Below are 26,409 nucleotides of genomic sequence, written 5' to 3' on the forward strand. Positions count from 1 at the left end.
TTTTCAGACGTTTTTACAAAAAATCTTTCATATGTGAATACACTCTAAATATGAATTGCTCAACAGTTCAGCTTTGCTAGTTATAGGTTAAACACTTAAGATACAAAAAAAATCCAAACGGCACAGCTTAGTGTACAGTATTTAACTCTTTCCCTTAAATATGGATACAAAAAATAACATTTCAACTTTTCAGCACACAAAAAAAGCATATTAAAGTGGTTGTCCACTTAAAAGATGTGTTTAAAATATAAATATATGTAACTTATCAATCTGCTTGAATTAAAAAAGGTACCCTGAACTTAATGTTCTTAAGATATTAACTTAAGATATCTGTGCTGACAGCTCCACTTCCAAGTCGGGGTTGAAATAGAAGCAGGAGAGATATTTCATTTCAATAGCCATGTCAGCCACCAATGCATAGACAAAGTAGGGGGCCAGCTTAGCCAATGAAATGAGTAGTCAGCCAGCCCCCTTCACACTGTGCACTGGTCATGTACCAACAGAATAAAGGGGAGGAAGCTCTCCTGTGAAGAACCTAAGAAGTGGTAGTGCGTGATACAGGACCAGTGCCAATATCTTGAGCCTGGGGTAACTTTCTTAATTCAAGTGTATAAGGTATATATTTATATTTTCAACACATCTGATCAATTTCATTTCAAGTGAACAACCCCTTTTATGTCAAACTAATTAAAAAAAACAACAAATTTTACCAAAAGGAGAAGAGAAATTAACACAGAGGATGAGACTTTTTTCATTTGACTGATGAAGTCCTGAAGAAGACTCTTATTTTAAGAGCTTAGTAAAAAGTCAGTGTAATTGAAGTTAAATTCCAATGTGAAAGCCGTCCATTTCATGGTATTTAGACTTGAATGGATTCAGGCAAAGAGTTCCTGTACATCTTCATTAAATTGCTATGTTCCTGTCCAGGACTGGAATCCCAATGTAAAAGCAACCAAATGATCGCAAAACGTAATATGTACATTAACAGGGTTGGCAACAGGATTGAAACTGATGCATATAAAACAAAGTTACATTTCGGAAAAGCAATGCAGATTGCACAGCTGTTAATAGGACAGGGGAGAAAAACAGGATTTCACACAGCTCATCAATATAATGAGCTGTTTATTCTCAAGCATTCTACACTGTATTGTTTGGATACCTCCCTGATCCCCTCCAAAAAAACACTATAAAAAAAAAATATATATATATATTTGGGGACCCAATGTATTTTTCCGGTTTACTTAAAGTGAACAAAAAGATAGAACTGTTCATTGGTAAGGGAGGGGGTAAAAGTCTGTGTCCTCAGTCCAGCTTTGTTATGAATAGCCGGTCCTAAATATTCCATGAGGTGTACAAAGAGGGGCATCTGTGGATTGTCACCCTGCCAGGTGAGGACAACCATCTTTCAATGAATGAGGTAAATGGCTGCTATGTACTGGATACAGGTGGCTTGTCTCCTTCGTCACTAGGTGCTACAGAAAGAAGAAAAATATGGGTTAAGGGGTGATCCAAACGCCACATTTTAATAATCAATGTGCTTGATGGATTTTACCCACCACTTGCAGCTGCAACAGCGAGGGGTAAGGACATCATCATCACTGTCTTCCTCATTGGTTTGGGTGACCTCACTAGCTGGTTCAGGACACTTCACCTCAGCTTCCTGCTCGACATGGCTCCGAAGAGCGAGGATGCGATGATGAATTGCAGCAAAAAGTTGCCCTGTGTCTTTAGAACTTGCCTGTAAACATAAATATACATTATAGATGTGGATGTCATTTTTGGTGCAAAATAACGTTAAGATTTTACTAGAAAATAAAAAAAAGTGCAAGGAAAAGCAGAAACCTACCAGGTAGCAATTTGTATACAAAGTTTATGTAGCTTGTGTTCTTGTACAGCGAATATTGGCATGAGATGTGTATAGCGATCTCAGTATCTGAGCCCTGTCCATATACTGAAGGTTCTGTGACTGTTGTGAATGGAGCTAGAGTTGAACCCCTTAGCTGCTATGCTCAAGTGACTGCAGCACCTAAGTGGTTTGATAAAGGTTGGGACATAATTGCCGAAATAGTGTTGTCATAGCAGCTGGGGTTTCCATTAAAAGCTTTTGCGGCTGTACAAGCAGAGCTTCATAGTAGAGCAGTAAAAAGACAGCATACTAATTCTGGAGTACTGAAGAGTATTGTACAAGCGATCAACAGAAGGTTCAACACAGATGGAACAATTGTCTGCAGAAGGTTTTTCCATTTAAGAAAAAACAGTTTTGGTCAAGGATCATTATAGGGTCAACATTGACTTACATAGGTGCAAGAGAGTTTTCTCCCTTTAGCAAGAAAGCTAATTAGCATGCGTTTTTCCCCTGAGGAAGCATTGCAGGCTTATAGCTCTACCTTTGCGGTCTCCCCTAGGAGAAACACTACCTACTAGACTTTAAGTCAGTTGAAAATACTAAAAAACCCTAGAGAAAGTAAAAACTTAAAAAAAAACAAAAAAAAACACACACCATAAAACTCCTGTGTAGGACACACACACACTATAAAAGTCCTGTGTAGGAGGCTAGCATACATTTTTGGCCCAATTTATGCTACTTCATTGGGATAAATTATGAAGAATTTGCCAGGCGGGCTTCACCACATCCCACCTCATCAAACTACTGAATTTCTACCACAAAGGTGACATTGCAACTGTTGCCATTTTTATGCCAAACCCGGGTAGCTTCACCAGCGGTCGAAAGATGGGTCATGGTGAAGTCCGCTTGACCAATTCATTAAAATTTATTTCACTAAAGTGGCGTAAATTACACCAAAGATGTATGCGAGCCCCTGGCTGGAGTAACATTTCTGGCAGAGGCATAATGCAGTTGTAAGGTACACCCAAATCAATAAGTGGTGTGTGTCTTAATGGATTAGGGATATCTTACTCCAGCACTCCATTAAACACTTAAAAGGGAACCTGTCACCAGGTTTTTACCATATGAAGAAAGACTAGCACCTTTCAGCCCTGATATACAGCATTCTGTAATGCTGTATATAAGCCCCTGATCCAACTTGCAACACAAGAAAAAGACATTTTATTAATATCACCTGCGGGGTGGTCCGGTCCGAGGGGCGTCGCTCGTCTTGGTCCTGTGCCTCCCGTACATCATCCACACAGTCTCCCCAGCATTGCGCTCCTGCGCAGGCGTACTTGTCTGCCCTGATAAGGGTAGAGTAAAAGTACTGCAGTGCGCATGCGCCGGGGCTCTTTGACCTATTCCAGTGCATGCACACTACAGTACTTTGCTCTGCCCTGGTCAGGGTAGAGAAGTACGCCTGTACAGGAGCCACTGTATGGATGAAGTAGGGACGCGTCATCCACAAAAAGTAAGATATCGCAAGAAGAAGGGAGGCACCGGACCAAGACAAACGACGCCCCCCGGACCACCCCGCAGGTGAGTATAATAAAATGTATTTTTCTTGTAGGCCGGGATTGGGGCATATATACAGCATTATAGAATGCTGTATATCAGGGCTGAAAAGTGGTGGTCTTACCGGATATGGTAAAAAACTGGTGCCAGGTTCCCTTAAATCAGGCTTTAAGGCTGAAGTAGGGGGTTAAAAAAAAAAAAATTCCATCCTGTGATGCAGACTGACCACAGGTGTCCTAACCCAAACTTGACAGCCTTATAGGGTTATACGACACGTGGCCAGTCACTATGTACCGCGCTCCGAGTGTAGATAGATGTCTGAAGTTGCTCCGAGTGTAGACAGATGTCTGAAGTTGGATAATGCTAAATACCCATGATGAGTATTTGGTGCGTTTTTTCTGCAGCGTATTTTTCTGCAGATTTTTCCCTTCGACTTGAATAATATGCAGAAAATTCAAATATGCGTTTTAGGGAGTTTCCGCAGCAGAAATGCAGTCAAGACGCATGAAACTTGCACATGACTATTAAAGTTTTAGCAAAAGCTAAATTCTAAGCTTTTGACTATAAAAGGTTATTCTGACTCACGTGCTCCTGGACTCTTCTAAACCCTTTAAACTGGTTTACTAGCTCACTGGTTCTAGGCCATTTTGCATGTTAAGCAAAACAAAATAAAGGGGCTGTCTTTGTCAGACAAACCCTTTAAAATACTAGTGCAAATAGCTTTAGAAACAAGTGGATATTGGTCGTTATAATTAATGATGAATAAAAAGTTTTCTTAAAGTTATTTAAAGAATGTCAAAAGTTAAAAAAGTAGTTTTGTTTTAACCGGGGCTGTGTAGTCGGTAAGCCAAACCTCGGACTCCTCAATTTCTCTGACTCTCGACTCCACAGCACTGCCTCACTATTGAGCATGTACACGAAGTGCAGCAGATTCATCTCAACTAAAAGCCGAAATCCTTAGATCAGGAACAGAACAGACATTTATAGGACATTTCATAACTTTCCAAAATTCTTATGAAAACATTTACAGCACATTCTGCATTGAAATACTGTACTCAATTTATTATACAGTGGGGCAAATAAGTATTTGACACACTGCCGATTTTCCCACCTACAAAGAATGGAGAGGGCTGTAATTTTTATCGCAGGTACACTTCAACTGTAAGAGACAGAATCTAAACATAAAAACCAGAAAATCAAACTGTATGATTTTTAAATAATTAAATTGCATTTTACTGCATGAAATAAGTATTTGATCATCTACCAACCAGCAAGAATTCTGGCTCTCACAGGCCTGTTAATTTTTCTTTAAGAAGCCCTCCTACTCTGCACTCATTACCTGTATTTATTGCACCTGTTTGAACTCGTTACATGTATAAGACACCGGTGCACACACACGATCGATTACAGTCCAACCTCTCCACCATGGCCAAGACCAAAGAGCCGTCTAAGGACACTAGGGACAAAATTGTAGACTTGCACAAGGCTGGGATGGGCTACAGGACAATAGGCAAGCAGCTTGTTGAGAAGGCAACAACTGTTGGCGCAATTATCAGAAAATGGAAGAAACACAAGATGACTGTCAATCTTCCTCGTTCTAGGGCTCCATACAGGATCTCCCCTCGTGGGGTAAGAAGGATTCTGAGAAAGGTCAGGAAACAGCCCAGAACTACACAGAAGGACCTGGTCAATTACCTGAAGAGAGCTGGGACCAGTCTCAAACATTACCGTTAGTAACACACTACACCATCATGGATTAAAATCCTGTAGGGCACGCAAGGGCCCTCTGCTCAAACCAGCACACATCCAGGCCCTTTTGAAGTTCGCTAATGACCATCTGGATGATCCAGAGGAGTTATGGGAGAAGGTCATGTGGTCAGATAAGACTACAATATAACTTTTTGGTATCAACTCCACTTGCAAGGTTTGGATGAAGAAGGACGAGTACAACCCCAAGAACACAATCCTAAAGTGAAGCATGGTGGGGGAATCATCATACTATAAGGGTGCTTTTCTGCAAAAGGGACAGGACTGCGCCGTATTGAAGGGAGGATGGATGGGGTCATGTATCGTGAGATTTTGGCCAACAACCCCCCCCCCCTCATTAAGAGCTTTGAAGATGGGTTGTGGCTGGGTCTCCCAGTATGACAATGACCTGAAGCACACAACCAGGGCAACTAAGGAGTGGCTCCGTATGAAGCCTTTCAAGGTCCTGGAGTGGCCTAGCCAGTCTCCAGACCTAAACCCAATAGAAAATCTTTGGAGGGAGCTGAAACTCAATGCTACCTAGCGACAGCCCCGAAACTTGACAGGTCTGAAGTAGATCTGTATGGAGGAGTGGGCCAAAATCCCTGCTGCAGTGTGTGCACACTTGGTTAAGAACTAGAGGACTTGTCTGACCTCTGTAATTGCAAACAAACATTTCTGTACCAAATATTAAGTTCTGTTTTTCTATTGTATCAAATAAATACTTATTTCATGCAATAAAATGCAAATTAATTATGTAAAAATCATACAATGTTATATTCAGGATTTTTTTATAGATTCTGTCTCTCACAGTTGAAGTGTACCTACGATAAAAATTACAGATCTCTCCATTCTTTGTAGGTGCGAAAACTTGGAAAATCGGCAGTGTATAAAATACTTATTTGCCCCACTGTATATTTTAGGAGACTGTCCATTTTATACCGACTCCACCAAAATGGACACAGACGTCACAGCCTTGGTTTTTACATAAATGAAGAAAAGAGGTCTAAGGCTGTGTGCCCACGATGCGTTTTTGGTGCGTATTTGCAGCGAATAAAGGCTCCAGAAACGCATTGCATACCTTATCCCATGACATTCTGCAAGTTCTGTGCACATGGTCCGTATTTTTTCTGCGCAGATTTTACTCACAGAAAAAATACGGACATGACCAATTCTTGTGCGTTTCTACATGCGTATTTGCCTATACAATGCATTGGAAAAACGCATGGCAAATACGCGTCAAATAAGCATGTAAAAAACGCATGCGTTTTTCCGCCAAGGAGATGCAGAAATGCTCAGGAAAATTTCTGCTTCATTTCTGCATCGTGGGCACATAGCCTAAAGTCAAAAAGTACTACAATTATGGTACCTCCAAGACAAGCCAACAAAAGAATTTATCAGCTCAGCAAACACTTACCGATATGAGAAAAACTTTAACACTCTGGTCCTCTGAGTCCATTGCAGTAATTCGAATGCTCTTCTCACTGGCTTTGTCTATGTGCATTTGCGCCCAGAGCTTAGTGTTGAGGATTAGTCGCAGACTTCCCTGTGTGCGCATAACTGAGGACAGAAGGTACATTTTCTACTAATAAAAGGAACGATCCATACTGCACATACACAAATAAACAAAAAAAAACCCACAAATCACACCCACACCAGCAAACATATCCGATTCACATTAAAGGGAATCTGTCACCAGTTTTTTGTCACCTAATCTGAGAGCAACATGATGTAGGGTCAGATGCCCTGATTCCAGCGATGTCACTTACTGAACTGCTTGCTTTAGTTTTTAGAATATCACAAGTGGACTAGGAAACCTGGTCCAACTGCACCCCCCAGCAATGATTGGCAACTTTCTGACTATGCACAGTATGGCGCCAATCGATAGGGGTGTGGTTATGCAAAGATAAGCATGCAGAGAACTAGTGTATCTGTGGCAGAGAAAAAAGTGATTTTATAAAAATCGCTGCCCCCCGTGAACTGATACAGTAAAGTGATCCATTGCTGGAATCATGGTCTCTTGCCCTACACCATTCTGTTCCCAGATGACAAATTTCCTTTAAAGGCCAAATTCAGATGTTCGGGTATAGACTGTAATTCAGACTAGCTTAGGTTCTATCGAAAATTTAAGTAGATATTGGAGCAAATTAACTGACAAAATTGGTCAACATGAGGCTTGATCATTGGGCTACGTGTTCATTTAATGTATAACCAGGTCTACTACTAACAACCGGTTACAATGAAGTACATTCTGTGAGTTCACAGTGGCTACCCGAAGCATTATGGGAAATTACCTTCCAAAACATTAAAGGTTTTATGTGCAGTCCAGTAAACTTTCAAATAACTTCTTAGCCATGTCGTCCAGATTCCTAGCTGTACCCATCTATTCCTGTGCATTTCTCTGCTGATGCCACATAGACTGCTCTGCCCTACTGGTGGTTTGTGATCACAGACATTCCTCCCACTTCAGGCTGATTACCATCCAATTTGCATGCACAGACTCAATTACTGGATCGATGCATGCGCCACACTTCAGCTCAGAGCCCCGTCCCCCATCCTCAATTTGGCGACCAGCGCCTGAGCAATACTGTCTTCTATCTGGCTTTAACTGCAAGTGCACCAATGATTTTATTGGGTGATTAGGATTAGTGACATCTCAATTTTCCAGGTTTGTGTTTGGTGTTGCACAGCCAAAAAGTATTTAGACAGGTGGTGCACTCCTAGATACCCTGTATAAACAATTCTCTTAGATATTACTATTAGCAGAATATACTTCTTTGTAGTCAGCAATAAAAGAGGATTTTTGGTACTCACCGTAAAATCCTTTTCTCGGAGCCTTCATTGGGGGACACAGGAAACCATGGGTGTATGCTGCTGCCACTAGGAGGCTGCCACTAGGCAGAAAAAAAGGCTAACTCCTCCCCAGCAGGCTACACCCACACTGGGAGTGAACTAACCAGTTTGTGAGAAAGCAGTAGGAAAGGAGATATAAAAGATTACCCTAAAATGAACCAAAAATAGCACAAATAAGGGTGGGTGCTGTGTCCCCCAATGAAGGCTCCGAGAAAAGGATTTTACGGTGAGTACCAAAAATCCTCTTTTCTCTATTGCTTCATTGGGGGACACAGGAAACCATGGGACGTCCTAAAGCAGTCCCTAGGGCTGGAAGAGACAAGTACTCAAAAGGTAAGGTCGGTCCACTACTGCCTGAGGGACCTTCCAATACCGATTTGCGTTGCTGAGGCTGAGTGGAGATACTGTTTAGTACAAGGAGAATGTGTGGACCGAAGACCAGGAAGGACGAACAGTCCATGGAGCGATAGGAACATTCTGGATAAACTGGCAGTGTCCCCGTTCAGGGGAGAAACTGAGGAAGAAAAAACAGAACGAGTACAGATAGAAGAACCAGACTATCTAATTTAGCGCTCCACCCTGTATGTAAGTCACGACTAGAACAGATGATACGGGCTATAAACCTAAGCGAGTCGGAAAAAGGGAAAGGTCCCGGACTTCCTGCGACCCTGAAAGGGGGGCACCAGACCCACTGGTTCGTGTTACGCTGGACAGGACCGGTTTGAATAACGGCCATCATATCCTGCTAGGTGGAAGTTCTCTTCGTCGAAACAGAAGGTACGGCAAGAGACATGGCATTAATGAGGTCCTAGTCAGGTAGACGGCAGACTGATTCAGGTTGTGGAATCAGGTGTTTCATCATAAGGCGTCTGGAGACTGATAGTCCATCTTGATTCTAGACAAGTGGCAATCCCGAAAGGAAGGAAGAAAAGAAGAGTGCCTGCATGCAGAATCCTGAATCCAAAGATGAGTCTTTCGAGATGAGCTCCGTTACCAACCGTTCATCCTGCAAATGTTGGGTGCTGCCAACAACTGTCCCTGGAAGTGGAAACTTCTGACTGGACACATGTTAAGCCGTATAGTGCCGGCTTGAGGAAAGGCTTCGATGTCCTGAAAGTCGGAAGTTCTCTTGTCGAAAGAGAAAATTAAGCAAGAGACACAACATTACTGAGGTACCTGACCGGTAGGAGGTAATAAAGTGTTTCGTCTCAAGGCGTCTAGAGACCCAAGGTCTGTTTCTGTCCTCGAAAGTGACGGAAAAAAAGGCGAGTACCTGTATGCGGAATAGTCTCCCTAGAGGAGCGCCACAAACAGCCGATTATCCAACTGATGAAAGGCGTTGACGACAACTGTAGGGAAAAAGAAAACAGGAGCAACAACTCGTGTATAGGCATCAGACCGGTAGGTCCCACGGAGCCTGGGTGAACCGGGGCGGTCAGGAAGAGCAGGACGAGAAAAATCTATTTTCGTGACAAACTAAGACCTGCTCCCTGGTATGAACAGAGCCTGTAACAGCATCTGGTCTGTAATACCATGTCTGTAATTTGTTGAAGACTTGAAGAGGTCTGTTCCTGAGGAAACAAAAAGGTGAGTGTCGACAAACTGACAGGCTGTGGATAGTGGATCGAATACTACAGGGTTAGCAGCAAACGGATAAAAAACACTGTAGCTGCTAATAAGGGGGGGTAGTAGGTCTGAACTGCTAGGGATAATGGACAGAGAGACCAGATATAGATAAGTGCCTGGAGCACTACATGGAATTATGCCGTTGAAAAGAGACAGCTGTATAGCTGTGTCCATAGATGTTAGTGGGTCTGACCAACTGCAGAGGATACCCGACCTTTGATGCATAAGGAACCTCTGAAACAGAGGTAATGGAGGTTATTGCATGTATGTTCTTAAATAGCAGTGGCGAGGTAACACTCTGTTACTGACCCGCCTTAGTCCGAAAGGACTGTTGGCAGGATAGGCAACCACATAGATCTGATGCCATTAGGAAGTGGGCAGGAGTTGGCAGTGGCTTGCCTGGGTAGACGTGCCATAGGTATGGTCGTGGAGCGGGTGGAACACCAGGTATGTTCCCTAAAGGAATCTCTACTGGTGTGGACATGGAGGATGGAGTGTTCTGAGGCACTGCAAGAGTGGCAAAATATCGAACAGTCAAGGTATGGGCAACTACTCCGTTATAAAAATAATAACTCTGGAGATACCTCGGTTCTGACTTACTATCGCTAGTAGGAACAGTGTGAGGGCACAACATTGGTGAATTGAGGACCTGTCCGTAGGGAGAGGCATAAAACAACTCCTGTGTGTACCATAAAGAAGGTAACCTGCTATAGGCAAGGCACCCTGCAGGTACCAGAATGGTAATTGACCAGAAACCGTAGGCTGCAGAAGAATTAAGAACGGTAACTGCTCTGAACACCATTTCCTGAGTATACCTCATTCACAGGGCACTCAATCAGATCTCTTCGTGATTGGAGGTGAGAGACCCTCTCGAGAAGAGATTTGTCTTTGTGGAAGATGTTCGTCGTCCTTGACTCAGGCCTGCTTGACCGCTGATACCGGGCTGTTCATCATGTCTTGTGACCTGGAGGGACCGGTTGGAGTCTAGATCGGAATCCAACTCGGGTAGCAGGGTGGAGAGCTCCAACTATAAAACTATCTCTGGGAAAGAGAAGCGAGACATGGGAGTAGTCCTAGATTATGTAGGAACAAGGGGAGTCCAGACGTAAGGCTGGAGGGCACCCGCTCCCTGGAACTCTGTGTGATCTGCTGTAAAAGCAAGCATCTGATACATCTTGAGAATAATCAGAGCAGCTGAGGTGGATGGCTTGTTAGGCAGTCGCAAAGGGACCTCTACCAAAGGTTGGTGAGGTCGGTAACCGGATGCAATCAGGCGGCAACCATCGGAATACCGCTTTCGATCCTGGTGGCGGGGAGCTCCGGAGAGAACTGTGTGCTTGGGGTTGTTGCGGTCGATGCACGGAGATTCCTGCTGACCTATGGATATTGGTACCCTAATACCATAAGTCTTAGCATGGTCTGTCCCACAAACGCTATGGTTTTGGAATGAAATCGTCCCACAAACGCTATGGTTTTGGAATGAAATCGTCCCACAAACGCTATGGTTTTGGAATGAAATGTACCACAAACGCTATGGTTTAGGAATGAAATGTACCACAAACTCTATGGTTTAGGAATGAAATGTACAACAAACTCTATGGTTTAGGAATGAAATGTACAACAAACTCTATGGTTTAGGAATGAAATGTACAACAAACTCTATGGTTTTGGAATGAAATGTACCACAAACTCTATGGTCTTGGAATGAAATGTACCACAAACTCTAAGGCTTTGGAATGAAATGTACCACAAACTCTAAGGCTTTGGAATGAAATGTACCACAAACTCTATGGTTTTGGAATGAAATGTACCACAAACTCTATGGTTTTGGAATGAAATGTACAACAAACTCTATGGTTTTGGAATGAAATGTAGAACAAACTCTATGGTTTTGGAATGAAATTTAACTCAAACTCTATGGTTTTGGAATGAAATGTACCACAAACTTTATGGTTGTGGAATTAAATTTACCACAAACTCTATGGTTTTGGAATGAAATGTACCACAAACTCTATGGTTGTGGAATGAAATGTACCACAAACTATTTGGAAGTTTAGGAAAAAAAAGGGGGACTGGGCCTACCTCATACTATGTGGGGTACCCTGGTGTTGATTTCCTGTGGGCTAACGGTTGAAGCAGTGCCAGGAGCCGAGGCTGTAGAGGCAAGGAGCCGTTGTGACAGAGGCCGCGGCTGGGAGACGGAGGGCGTGGCTGTAGCTGTGTCGGAGCCCGCAGCTGGTACTGCGACGGGGGCCACGACGGAGGAAGCTGCTGGCGCTGCGACGGAGGCTGCATCTGGCGCCGGCAGCTGCTGCTGGCACGGCGAGGGGGCTGCAGCAGTCGCTGAGGGGGACGCGGCTAGCGCCATGGTGTAGGCCGCAGCTGGCGCCGGCGGCTGCTGCTGGCGCGGCGAGGAGGCTGCGGCAGTTGGTGAGGGGGACGCGGCTAGCGTCATGATGTAGGCCGCAGCTAGCATTGGATCGGAGGCCGCAGCTGTTGAGGAAACGCGACAGGGCTAGCGCTGTGACAGGGGCCGCGGTAGGCGACGAGATGGAGGTCGCGGCTGGCGCTGCGATGAAAGCCGTAGGTGGCGAGGAGACGCGGTAGCGTTTGGCGGTGTGGCGAGGGCAGCGTCTGTAGCTGTGAACCCGGCTGCGGCAGGCGCCAAGATGGAGGCCGCGCGAGTAAAGGCGCCGGCGGGAGAGGGAGGAGTCGAAAAAGGGCGCACAGAGAGCCCGCGCTGAGGAAAAGAAAAAACAGCAGGGATTGGATAGAAAAAAGGGGTTAGGAAGTGTCCGTAGCTCTGAGGGGCTAATGGCGCATGCGGTGTGAGGGCGTGTGAATGGAACTAGGCCGAAGCCAGGGCCTAAATTTTGAAAGAGGGCTGGCAATGAGGAAAGTCACTGTTCTCTGATGGGACCTGAACCCACAATTCTGTAACCAGAAACCAGTGCACTAACCACTGAGGTATCAACCCAGTTAGACCGGGAACAGTTTCCAGCTGGCTGTCCTGTGGAGCTCCTGCCACCTGAAGAAAGGATTGTAGAAAGGAGGGTACCTGTTTTCTGGAGAGGCCCCGACTCCTTCACAGTCCTGAAGACGGCATCAGGAGACCCCCGGTTGAGGGGGGGTTCGCAGGAATAGGAACGTCTTCCTTCCCGCACCGCCGCAGTCCCCGGCGGTGCAAAAGACTGTGTCAACCCTGGGTGAGGGGAGGATCACTGACTAGTGATCACCGTCTTTCTCCCAGCCTGCTCCGAGGAGGGGGCTGGGGTGGGGAAAGGCAGGACCATCCACCACGAGTCACCCCAAAGAGGTTCGGAAGAGTTAGGGGAAAAAAAGGGTCCTGACTGTTAGACAAGAGAGTGGACGATGTGGGCGACACCACATTGTTCTCTCTGTCCCAAAAGGTGGGAAATCAGGGTGAGCTGTTACACCCTGTTGCCCGAAGTCACAAGCTGTATCTGAAAAAGAAAGGAAAAACATTAATAAAACACAACAAGATGGTAGAGACGGGTCTGAATGAAGACCCATGTCTTGCCTCCTTGGACACTAAGCAAAAACTGGTTAGTTCACTCCCAGTGTGGATGTAGCCTGCTGGGGAGGAGTTAGCCTTTTTTTCTGCCTAGTGTCAGCCTCCTAGTGGCAGCAGCATACACCCATGGTTTCTTGTGTCCCCCAATGAAGCGATAGAGAAAAATGTATACTAATAACAGGTTGGATAGAGTTGGATACCGTAGACTTCCATTGTTTTAAACAAACAAAAAAATATATATATGTCTGGATATAGGAGACATCAGCCGTAAAGCAAAAATGTGGTGTAAGCATTGCCGAATACAGTTCCAAGAAAAAGTATATGGCGTTACCTAGATCTCTTGATTGATTACTAATATAATGTGGTCTGTGATAGACAAACTGACTCTCAGTAAACTAGTGACACAAACCTTAATACTATTCAAGTATTATACTCAGTGTAAACACCAAGTGCAAGGAGGAAAAAGTAAGTGACCCACCATAACATTGAACAGGTGATGCATGATTTTGGATGTATAGAGTGAGCTCAAGAGCTGTGCTAGCTACACACAGCAGGTGCAGACTGTTATATAGCTAGCCCCTGCCTCTAACAGCAGTGATCAGCGCTCAAATCACTACTGTTTAACCACTTAATTGCCACAGTCAGTCTGACATTTAACCTATTAAGTCTTTTTACTGATTTGAGATATAAGTGAACAGCATTTCCCGATGGGTGAAAATGCAGCAGCTGTCCACTATAGCAGACACCCTGCTGTATCAGCCACAATCGGTGTTAGCATGGACCATACCTACAGGTGCATCTCACTAAATTAGAATATCATCAAAAAAGGAGATGTTTGTGTACTCACCGTAAAATCTCTTTCTCTTAGCCTCTAATTGGGGGACACAGGACCATGGGTGTTATCCTGCTGTCCACTAGGAGGCGACACTATGCATAATCTGAAAATGATTAACCGTGGCTCCTCCTCAGCAGTATACACCCCTGGACGGCATCAGCCTTCTCCAGTTTTGTGCAAAAGCATTAGGAGGAACATAACATGGATAACATAACCATGCCTATAAGATGGCAACTATGTACGAGCTCAAAAAAAAAAACAATATGAGAACTCAACATAACAACAGCCCGGAACGGGCGACAGGGTGGGAGCTGTGTCCCCCAATTAGAGGCTAAGAGAAAGAGATTTTACGGTGAGTACACAAAAATCTCCTTTACTCTGTCGCCTCATTGGGGGACACAGGACCATGGGACGTCCCAAAGCAGTCCCTGGGTGGGAAGCAATGGACGAATATTGTGTAGACGGGCCCCTACAATTGGGGTACCGCCACCTGCAGAACACGTCTACCCAGGCTCACGTCTGCTGAGGACTGTGTATGAACCCTGTAGTGTTTGGTAAACGTGTGTAGGCTAGGCCAGGTGGCTGCCTTACACACTTGTTGTGCCGTAATGCCTGGTGAAGAATGGCCCAGGAGGCCCCTACCGCACGTGTAGAGTGTACCGTAATGCCTGCTGGAAGAGGAGAATTTTTGAGGCGGTAGGCCTCTTGTATGGTGGATTTGATCCACCTGGCAAGGGTAGCTTTGGAAGCTGGCAGACCCTTGCGGCCGCCTTCCAGAAGAAGGAAAAGAGAATCAGACTTCCGGAAGGGCGCAGTCCTAGACACATAGATATGCAATGCCCTGACAAGGTCTAGCGTATGCACAGCCTTCTCCACTCTATGAACCGGGACCGGACAGAGGGATGGCAGTGAAATTTCCTCATTGAGGTGGGAAGTTGGACACAACCTTCGGAAGGAAGGATGGGACCGTACGGAGAACTACCTTGTCCTGGTAAAAAGCCAGGAAGGGCCATCTGCAGGAGAGTGCTGTCAGTTCAGACACCCTGCGTAGCGAGGTGATTGCCACCAGGAAAACCACTTTCTGGGATAGAAGGCGGAGTGGGACTTCCCTAAGGGGTTCAAAGGGTGTTTCCTGCAATGCTGTCAGCACCAGGTTGAGGTCCCACGTTTCTAGTGGTTGTCTGTAGGGGGGAACCAATCGGGAAACTCCCTGAAGAAATGTCCTTACTTGCGGCTTGTTAGCAATGCACCTCTGAAAAAGCACTGAGAAAGCTGACACTTGGCTCTCCCGAGTCCATTCCTTGCCGGCAGAGGAAGTCTGCTTCCCAGTTGTCCACACTCGGAATGTGGACCGCAGAGAGAACCGAACCTGTGTCTTCCGCCCAGTGGAGAATGTGTGTCACTTCTCGCATCGCCTGGGCACTGCGGGTCCCCCCTTGGTGATTCACATATGCCACAGCCGTGGCATTGTCCAACTGTACTCTGATGTGAGAGGCTGCCAGTAAGTGATGGCAGGCTCTCAATGCCAGGAAGATGGCACGAATTTCCAAGATGTTGATGGGCATGGTTGCTTCCGCTGGGGACCACTTGCCCTGTGGTGTAGGTGTACAGCACCCCAACCTGTCAGGCTCGCGTCGGTGGTCAGAACCTTCCATTGACCCGTGAGAAAGGATTTCCCCTTTGTTAGTGAGGTTGGCTTGAGCCACCAGTGCAGGGACCTCCTGGTTGATGACGTCAGCTGGAACTCCCTGTCGAGAGAAAAAGGGTTAGGGTATGTGCACACGATGCAGAAATGAAGCAGAAAATTTCTGCATCATTTCTGCATCTCCCTGGCAGAAAAAACGCATGCAGATTGTGCATGCGTTTTTCCTGCGGAATACATGCGGATTCACATGCGTTTCCACATGCGTTTCCGCATGTGGATTGACAAGAACTTTCCAGGCGATTTTAGCATCACCTGGAAAGTGCTTGACGACTAGGTTACACTATATAAATCAATGCAACCTGCATGGATTTATATAGTGTGACCCGCTGAGAATGGTAAAAATAAAAAATAAATGTATACTTTACCCTCCGATGGCCAGCGCTGTCCTGCTCAATCCGTTCTCCCTCGCCGGCAACTTTGAATTGAAAGACCTGCCGACGTCAGCGTCACGTGACCCGTCACATGACTCTGGCGTCAGCGCAGGTCCTTCAACTCACTGCCAAGTGCCGGGAACCAAGCAGGAGCGGTGCGCGGGCCGACAGAAGGTAAGTACACATTTATTTTTTATTTTATTCTTTTTTTACAGCTTTTTTAATGGTACCTGGGTGTGGATGAGACTCTCCTCTCCTCCACACTCGGGTACCATCCGCACATTAGAACGCGCCGATAGCGCAAGTACAAATGCAGTCTTGCGGAATTGGCGCGTTCTAATGCAAGTCAATGGCGGCGAAAATGCCGCGTTTACGCAAAATTAATTGACATGCTGCGGATTTTTGAGCGCAGTGTTTACGCTGCGGAAAAATCCGCATCATGGGCACAGCACATGCGGATTTCAATTGGGGAACATTGCTGCCCTTCTACCATGCGTTATTAATGCGTTTCCGCGGCGTTTACGCAACTGCAAAAACGCCGCGGAAACGCATTAAAAACGCATCGTGTGAACTCAGCCTTACCTTCCCATGACTTGAGGATGGGTAGTTGGAGAGGCCTGATGTGAAGCTGGGCAAATGGGACCGCTTCTATTGCCGCCACCATCCTGCCGAGGACTCTCATGGCAAACTGGAGATCGATGGGGTTTGCTGAGGAGAGTGCGAACTCCTAGACGAAGAGGCAGTGCCTTGTCCTTGGGAAGGAGCACTAGACCCCTGAAGGTGTTGAATAGCATTCCCAGGAAGGTCAGAGACTGACTCAGGGTTGGTGATGACTTTTGTAGGTTGACTAACCAGCCCAGGCGACTCAGAGTGTCGATTGTGATAGAGACGCTGAGCTCGCAGTCCTTGAAGGTGGGAGCCTTGATAAGGAGATTGTCCAGGTATGGAACGACTACTATGCCTCTGGAGTGCAGGACGTCCATGGTGGCTGCCATGACTTTGGTAAACACTTTGGGAGCCGTGACGAGTCCGAACGGGAGAGCCACGAACTGGTAGTGGTCCTGGTCGATTGCAAACCTGAGAAATCTCTGATGGGCGGGTGCAATTGGTATATGCAGGTATGCGTCTTGTATGTCTATGGAGGCGGGAAATTCTCTCTTTTCCATGGACGCAATGAAGGACCGAAGGGACTCCATGCGGAAGTGACGTACCCGTACATATTTGTTGAGCTGTTTAAGGTCCAGTATGGGCCGTACGCCGCCTCCTTTCTTGGGGACTACGAATAAATTGGAGTAGAACCCTCGGAAGCGCTCGGCCGCGGGGACCGGTACTATGACTCCTGCTTGAAGAAGCGAGAAGACCGCTTGGCGGAAGGCACAAGCCTTGGCTGGCGGTTTTGGGGGAACAGAAAGAAAGAGTCTGTTTGGTGGGTTGGAAGTGAAGGCTATCTTGTATCCCGAAGACACTAGTTCCCTGACCCACCTGTCTTCTGTAATAGGCAGCCAGACTTGATGAAAGAGCGAAAGTTGGCCACTTACAGGTGGGGTGTCTTCCGGAGTCCGAGAGTCATGATGAGGAGGAAGTCTGAGATTTTCCTCCTTTAAACTTTGCCTGGCCTGCTTTTGACTATTGGGTCTTGTCCGACTTTTGTGTCGACCGCGAGTTGTCCCTGTGTAGGGGGCGGTTGCTATTTTGTGCTGGCCGCGAGACGGACCAGCCCGAAGAGTTCCGAAAGGATCGGAATCGAGTTTGGTTACGCTTCTTGTAAGTGCGTTTGGGCTTCAGTTGGGGGAGAGAGGTACTCTTACCCCCGGTGGCGTTGGATATTATCGTGTCCAACTGTTCACCAAAAAGTCGACCACTGAGTTACGGGAGGTGCGTGAGGGACTTCTTTGAGGCTGCATTTGCTTTCCATTCCTGCAGCCAGAGGATACGCCGAATCGTGATGGCGTTTGATGCTATCCCCGCTGCACCCCTTGCAGAATCCAGAGCTGCATGAAGCATGTAATCTGCTACAACAGCTATTTGAACCGCTTGGTCCGACAGCTCAGGAGCAGATACTTGGAGGCCAGCTTGTAAATTTTGGGCCCAAGCCAGGAAGGTCTTGGCAGCCCAAACTGAAGCGAACACGGGAGCCAGGGAGGCCCTGCGGCCTCGAAAATTGAACGAGCCATTCGTTCTACCTGCCGGTCTGCTGTGTCCCTGAGGGTTGAGCTATCTGGCAGTGAAAGGAGTGACTGTGCTGCTAGCCTAGAGACTGGGGGATCCACTTCGGGTGGATCTGTCCATTCCTTGGTGGTTTCCTGTGGGAAGGGGTACCGCACCTCCAGATATTTGCGATTGGTAAACTACTTCTCAGGCTGCGAGAACTGCTTTTTAAGGATCAACTTAAACTCTGGGTGATCAAAGAAAACTTTAGGCGGCTTCAGAACTCCTTCAAAGGAAATCTTGTGTTGTGGTGCCTCCGGGGGCGGATCAGAAATGTCCAGCACCCAATGGATAGACGAGATTACATCCTCAACTAGAACTGTATTGCTACGGGGGATTGGGATCAGAGACCCTTCAGTTTCCTTGTCTGAGTCGGAATCACAGATGCCTTCCGAATCCTGTGTATCGCTAAGGTGTCTCCTGCTGGATGAACCAGGGTGGAGGCCTTCTCTGGTCGGGGATAGCTGCGGAGAACTGCATTGTCTGTCCCTGGTAGGGGACGGTCTAGATGACCTGGAACTACGGTGTCTCTCCCTAGAAGGGGATGACCGTGTGCTATGGGATGACGCAGATGAAGGTGACCTGTGGGTCTGCTTGCGTCCTGACCTAGACGTGGATGTGCCCGGGTCGTCATGTCCCTGAGTCGAGCCTTCCCTTTGCTGGGTAGTGTTCATAGCCGAGGCATGACTCTGCAGAGCCTGAAGCAATGTGGGGGTTAGGTTATCTATAGACTGCGTCATAGATTGCGACATCTGAGTGACCCATTCCGGCGTGGCATTAGACACCGAAAAATTGGCAGGGGCTTCTTGGGGCTCTGGCACAGTAGTCTGGGTGCAGTCCTGGCAGTGCGGGTACGTGCTGCCACTTGGGAGAGTATTGCTGCAGGCTGTACAGAGTGCATAATAGCAGTCCTGCCTGGTTCTCTTGGACCTTGAGCCCGGCATAGTGCACTGGGGTGGCTATGCAGAGGGCCCTACAGGGGTGGCTATGCAGAGGAGCTTATAAGGAATAATGCACTCACAGCCGAGGAAGAGCTCCAGCTGTGATCTTATCCCACCAGTGTGCCCCTAGGTCCAGCGCCAAAGATCCACAGTCCTGTGCCCCCCGGAGACTGGCTGGTGTCCCTTATCCTTTAGCAGATAATGGCCGTCGGAGTAAAGTTAAGAAAGAAGGGGGGAGGAGAGCTGAAAAGAACGGCAGAATTGTGTGAAATCGCGCCCTTTCATTCTCGATCCGCTGCCTCTATGATACTGCAGAGTGTCACATTTGTCATCCGGGGGGCGGGCCGGGGAAAGGAGGTGGCGGGCCGAAGCCGCGGCCTAAATTAGATGCCTGATGCCCAAAGGGACTGCAGGCCGGCGCAGAAGTCCGGGAGGGGGCCGGATCTGAACCGGACCCCCCCCCCTGGATTTAAAGGCAGGATAGCGGTGGGGTATAAACGGAAGGCTCCCCTTGAGGCACGGTAGAACTGGTGCTGCCGCAGAAACAGGGCGCAGGGAGGCCTATGCCTCTGTTGTGTTCTGCCTGCACTCCCCCCCGGCCCCGACAGGAGCCCGCAGCAAGGCTGGGGTCCCTGGATTCAGCCGTAGTGTGCTGGCTGCTGGGAGCTGCTGCCTGTACAGGCCCTACCTGAGGCGTTTCAACCTAATACTACCCCCAGGGGGAGATTAGGGAGGTGCTGTTGTCACCATCAGGGGGCTATATCCTCGCCTCGACCTCAACCCAGAAACCAAAAGGAATTGGGGAAGGAGGGGGGGTCTCGACTTCGAACCAGCACCCGAGGGGCTGGGGAAGGAGCGACATGGGGAATAGCCAACTCGACTTCAACCGTGCACCCCATAATAAGGGACCGAGGAAGGAGCCATGCCGGGAGTCTCGTAGTAGACCCACTTTTCTTCATCTGTAATCCCGTCGGTGAAAACGGAGTAAAAATTTTAGGTTTGCCTCCTATGCGACACTAAGCAAAAACTGGAGAAGGCTGATGCTGTCCAGGGGTGTATACTGCAGAGGAGGAGCCACGGTTAATCTCTTTCAGATTATGCATAGTGCCGCCTCCTAGTGGACAGCAGCATAACACCCATGGTCCTGTGTCCCCCCAATGAGGCGACAGAGTAAGTTCATTAATTTCAGTTCAATACAAAAAGTGAAACGCATATATTATATAGAGTCATTACAAACAGAGTGATCTATTTCAAGTGTTTATTTCTGTTAATGTTGATGATTATGGCTTACAGCCAATGAAAACACAAAAGTCATTATCTCAGTAAATTAGAATAATTAACAAAAAACACCTGCAAAGGCTTCCTAAGCGTTTAAAAAGGTCCCTTAGCCTGTTTCAGTAGGCTCCACAATCATGGGGAAGACTGCTGACTTGACAGACGTCCAGAAGGCACCTGTATATAACCCCTTAGATGCTGTTGCCAATAGTGACTACAGAATCTAGATGGTTAACAGAATGTGGGGGCTCCCTCTTTAACCCCATCTGCACCCTGAGATTATGATTGTGTGGTCCTGATAGTTGTTATTGTAATTCACAGACAAACTTTTTAAATTTGTCAAATTTCTGATATTTTTATAAACGAAAAATATATTGACCTAAATTTACCATTATCAAAGAATGTGTCACAAAAAAAAATAATCTTAAAAATCACTGGGATATGTGCAAACATTCCAGAGTTATCTCCAGATAAACTGACAAATATCAGATTTGAAAAATTTGGCTTGGTCACTAAGGGGCCATTAAGATGGTGCTGGAAAGTGCTTTTATCGGGGTTCTGTAGAACTGATCTCGACATCACTAGGGGTTCCAGTGGTCATACCCCCAGCGATCAGCAAATTATGCCCCAACCTAGGGAGAATACATGTTTTTTTGATGAATAACCATTTAACTGGCCTAACCATGGTGGGGTATCCACAATTACTGTGTACTCATAGTGTGCAATTAAAGCTGGGGGCTCCCTGAAATTGTCCCCCATCTTGCCACCATATTTGTACTCCCAACCGCAGGTTGGTTTCTCAAGAGATGGTCATTTCTTTTATATACTGCAATACTGTAGCATAGAGAACAAGCCATCAAACAACCTCAGGTTCAAGTCCGCTAAGGCTGCTAAAAAAAAAAAAGTGAAGAAAAAAATGCCTGAAGATATATAAAAACTATTTAAACATTTGAATCACCCCTCTTTTCCAGGTTAAAAAAAAACAAAAAAAAAACAACACATGGCAACATCAAGTCCGTAAAGGATCTAGAAAAGGCATTAATCAGTAAACAAAAGAAAAAACTAATCAAAGTGAATAAAGCCAGTTTTCGGTTGCTGCACTCACCCCCCTCCCCCCCCCCCAAAAAATTCTAAAGTGATCAATATACCATGTGTACGCCAAAATGGTATCAATAAAGAAGACACAGCTTGCCTCATGAAAAACAAACCCTCTTATTGAAACATATGTAAATTTCTGAATTTTCTCTGACCAATATTAAAATGCTAAAAAATGCTTTTTAAATCCCAAAATATGAAAAAAACTATACAAGTCTGATATTACCGTAATCAGACCTGACGAATCATGTTAGGCCATTTTTACTGCACAATGAATGCTATAAAAATGAAAAAAAAAAAAAAAAAAAACACTGGCGAAATTAAAATTTTATGTCCCCCACTTAAATGTGTTTCCCCGTTTTTCTATACTTTGTAAAAAATACTGTCAGGTCCTATTGGTGCAAAACACAAACACACATGGGTCTTTAAGGAGTTAAAGTAGAAACCAGAAAAGCTGAATGGAGCAAAGGTAACAAGTCTCAGATAAAGTGTTTTTACCATACATTGTTGTCTCAGTATAAATATCTTCAACAGTTATTAACAATCAATTAGAATAACTCACCAAGTCTAGAATGCAATGTGCCGTCTTCTGTAGAGGCCATGTCATTGAGTCTTAGAAGACCTCTGCCTCTCTCTACCCAAGATTGTGACGTTTTATCAAATACGAACAGCTTGCACTGAATCTAAGGAGAAGGCAGACAAGATGGAAAAACTGTAAGCGTACATTTATATAACAATTAAATATCACTAACATTGGTTTCCTAGTAATTTCTCCCGTACCCTTTCCATTTCATTTGCTCCTACTTTGTCTAATGTTGTGGCGTACACCTCTTTGTGAATCAGGTGCGTCTAGCTCCAGCCAAGACCTCCAAGACCAAGCTGGACAACGCAGGTCTTGATGTATCGAGCCCAAAGATTAGCAAACTGACCAGTTCACCAGCCAAAAATGGATGGATTTGTAAAAAACAGCCTGCAGAATTGTCTGAATATTCCCGAATCAAACATTATGGACACGTTTTTATGGTCTACTTTTACCATTCATTTTTACATGTACTGATGAGGCTGGTATATTTACCTTTGACCATCTACATCAGAATGGCTGTATAACCCAGATGTTATGATGAGCATTTTAATATTAGGTGGAAAATAATGTAATAAAGGATTACACAGCCACTGACATGGCTTTTCATCAGGTCCAATATCTACTTACTTACATAGGTTTTGTATTGAGAAAGCTTGACAAATCTGCTTTAGAGGACCTTTCACGTTGAGCTGGACACAGCATGTAATAGTGGATGAAGAGCAGAATATTTATTTTTTATACAAGTTTGCCTCTCCATTGAGGCGATAACTAAAGTTAACCCTTAAATGCCAAATACTATGGTAAGTCCAGGTGGGTGGTGTTCGATACTTGTCACTGAGGGTGTGCTACTTCTTCTCCTTGTATGGAGTGGTTATCTGATAACACACACTTAGACTTAGGCCAAGGCCCCGCTATCAGTATTTGGTCAGTATTTTTTCTCAGGAGTGGGAGCCAAAACCAGGAGTGGGTGATAGAAACAAGCGCACCAATTCTGCATTTATTATACCTTTTCTCTGATTGTTCCTCACCTGGTTTTGGCTCCCACTCCTGAGAAAAAATACTGACCGAATACTGATAGTGGGACAGTAGCCTTAAGGCTGTGTGCCCACGATGCGTTTTTTAAGCGTTTCCGCAACGGCAAAAAACGCTTAAAAAACGCATGGTAGAAGGCCTGCCACGTTCCCCAATGATAATTCGCATGTGCTGTGCACATGCTGTGGAAATTTCCGCTGCAGATTATCATTGCGGAAAAAAACGCAGCACTACCAATTATTTTGCGGAAGTGCAGCGTTTTTGCCGCCATTGACTGGCATTAGATCGAATGGATTACGCATCACTGTATATGTAGATGCGCATTCCATGCGTTCTTATGTGCGGATTGTACCCAGGTCTAGAGGAGAGGAGACTCTCCTCCGGACCTGGGTACCATAGAAAACTGTAAAAAAAAAAAAAAAAAAAAAAAGAATAAAATAAAAAATAAATCTATACTTACCTTCTGACGTCCCCCACTCTCCTTGTCTTCACTTTCCGGCAGTTCGCGATGGACTGAAGGACCTGCGCTGACGTTATAGTCATGTGACGGGTCACGCGACGCTGACGTCGGCAGGTCCTTCTGTGTACCGCTGCCGGCAAGGGAGAACGAAGGGAATCAAGACTGCGGGGGCCACCAGAAGGTAAGTATATATTTATTTTTTGGCATTCTCTCGGGTCACACTATATAAATCCATGCCGTTTGCATGGATTTATATAGTGTGACCAAGTTGACAAGCACTTTCCAGGTGATGCTAAAATCGCTTGAAAAGCGCTTGTCAACCTGCATGCGGAAATGCATGTGAAGAACGCTTCACGTCCGCATGTCCCTGGCAGGAAAACGCATGCACGATCCACATGTACAATCCGCATGTGTTTTTTCTGCCAGGGAGATGCAGAAACGCTCAGGAAAAAATCCTGAGCATTTCTGCATCATGGGCACATAGCCTAAAGGTTAACTCATCAGGTGCCAAATGCTTTGCTTGCTAATATCTCAGACACACACACACTAAGGATTAAAACACAGATTTCAGTAAAGCTCCTAGGTTTTGTTTGCCTTTAATGATTGTTTTAGCACCAGGAGCTTATCATTGTTGTGACTCAGGAGCCTGAGCCTCCTGGTCTGACAATGCCCTCTCCTGTGATAGGCACCTCACTGTCTATGGACATTGTACATAGAAAGCCTGGTGTGGGCAGGGTTAGCTCTCTCAGCTCTGCTTCATTGCTAAACCTAAAAGCTCTGATTGTGTGAGAAAGGCTGCGCCCAGTAAACTAAGTGATACATCATTGGATCCAGCTTCTATTTGCCTACATCAGGCTGCTCTCAGATGAGGTAGCAAAAACCTGCTGACAGATTCCCTTTAAACATGTAATCTGCACCTAAAAAACTCTTCTGGTTCTTGGTAGAAGGGGAGGAAAAAATGAAAAAAGTGCAAAAATGGAACTCTAAACCACAAAACAAGCTTTTAAAAAATAAAAATAGCATATTTAGGAAGAATAAATAAAATGTTTAATATGCATTATTATAACAATACCAACTTGGTTTTCATTGTGAATGATTAAAAATTTCTAGCTAATAAATATGTCAAAAGCTGAAGCTTGTTAAATAACTGTTTCTCATTGCTGAGTTTTTGACGATGCGGAATTTCTGCACCTATTATATAAATTAGGTTACTTGCGTTTTTGTGTGCAGGTATCAGAGATGGTTTAGTGAATCCTGCATTGAGCAGGGGGTTGGACACAATCACCCTGGAGGTCCTTTCCAACTCTAACTTTCTATGATTCTATAACTCTATCAAAAGCACAGTGGGTAGGAGATTTCTATAACTCTCATCCACTTTGCTGGGACTGTAAGACACTCTGGGCCAGTCTGGAGCGATGAGGATGGTTGGAACTCCCTCTTGCTTGATCTTCCTCACCACTCTGGATATTAGGGGGAGAGGTGGAAAAATATACAGGAGCTGGAACTGGGTCCAGTCCTGAACCAGGGCGTCCGCTCCCAACAACCGTGGGTCGTGTGTTCTGGCCATGAAGTTGGAGACTTTGGCATTGAAGTGGGATGCCATCATGTCCACGTCCGGAGTCCCCCAGCGATGGCAGATCTGGTGAAAAACTTTGGGATGGAGAGACCACTCTCCCGAGTCCATTCCCTGCCGGCTGAGGAAGTCTGTTTCCCAGTTGTCTACCCCCAGAATGTGGACCGCAGAGAGAACCGAACCTGTGTCTTCCGCCCAGTGGAGAATGTGTGTCACTTCTCGCATTGCCTGGGCGCTGCAGGTCCCCCCTTGGTGATTTACATATGCCACAGCCGTGGCATTGTCTGACTGTACTCTGATGTGAGAGGCTGCCACTAAGTGATGGAAGGCTCTCAACGCCAGGAGAATGGCACGAATTTCCAAGATGTTGATGGGCATGGTCGCTTCTGTTGGGGACCACTTGCCCTGTGCTCTGTGGTGTAGGTGTACCGCACCCCAACATGTCAGGCTCGCATCGGTGGTCAGAACTTTCCATTGACTCGTGAGAAAGGATTTCCCCTTTGTTAGTGAGGTTGGCTTGAGCCACCAGTGCAGGGATCTCTTGGTTGACGACGTAAACTGAAACTGTTACAACTCTCCTGTTAGTTTTTTTTTAGTTTGCTGGTCACATGACCATTTTGCCTATTTAATCCGGCTCCGCCCTCCTGGCTTTGCTGGACTTCATTTGTATTTACTACTGTTGAGCTAGCTTGTTGCTCTATTGCCGTTCTCTGTTAGTTTGTTGTGTGTTTGTCTTTGACTGCTACTATATCTGCTAGGAGGTGTCCAACTTGTCCCAGTCCCTAGATCTTGTAGGGATCCCTCCCCCACATCTATAGGTCTGCGTTCAGACTAGCCGAGGACTTTAGCGGGTCTGATCGCAGGATCAGGTTCCCCGTTACATCGTAGGGATCTAGTTTAGTTCTATTGTAGGGACAGATCTCCTGCCTCTCCTTAGTCTCTGTAGCAGATCATAACAGAAACTCCCTGTCGAGAGAAAAAGGATTCCTGTCCCATGACTTGAGGATGGCTAGTTGAAGAGGCCTGAGGTGAAGTCGGGCAAATGGGACCGCTTCTATTGCCGCCACCATCCTGCCAAGGACTCTCATGGCAAACCGGAGAGACCGAGGGGGTTTGCGAAGTAGGGTGCGGACTCCTATACGGAGAGGCAGTGCTTTGTCCTTGGGGA

The 26,409-nt window shown here is 46.0% G+C and overlaps 1 protein-coding gene across 1 annotated transcript in view; it reads right to left on the reverse strand.

Annotated features, from left to right (window-relative positions):
• Positions 1 to 1,465: 1,465 nt before the first annotated feature.
• The window catches only part of LOC141155449 (ran-binding protein 3-like), a 40,521-nt gene continuing 15,577 nt past the window's right edge, over positions 1,466 to 26,409 (reverse strand). The window contains exons 8-11 of the mRNA XM_073642342.1: positions 22,156 to 22,276; positions 6,567 to 6,709; positions 1,557 to 1,738; positions 1,466 to 1,472 (exon numbers count right to left, since the gene is read on the reverse strand). Coding sequence (XP_073498443.1) covers positions 1,466 to 1,472; positions 1,557 to 1,738; positions 6,567 to 6,709; positions 22,156 to 22,276 — 453 coding nt within the window. The remainder of the gene's footprint in view (positions 1,473 to 1,556; positions 1,739 to 6,566; positions 6,710 to 22,155; positions 22,277 to 26,409) is intronic.

The sequence above is a fragment of the Phyllobates terribilis genome, unplaced genomic scaffold, assembly GCF_046119375.1.
Source record: "Phyllobates terribilis strain yellow unplaced genomic scaffold, ASM4611937v1 Scaffold_1__5_contigs__length_1240528914, whole genome shotgun sequence".
Taxonomy (NCBI): Eukaryota; Metazoa; Chordata; class Amphibia; order Anura; family Dendrobatidae; genus Phyllobates; species Phyllobates terribilis.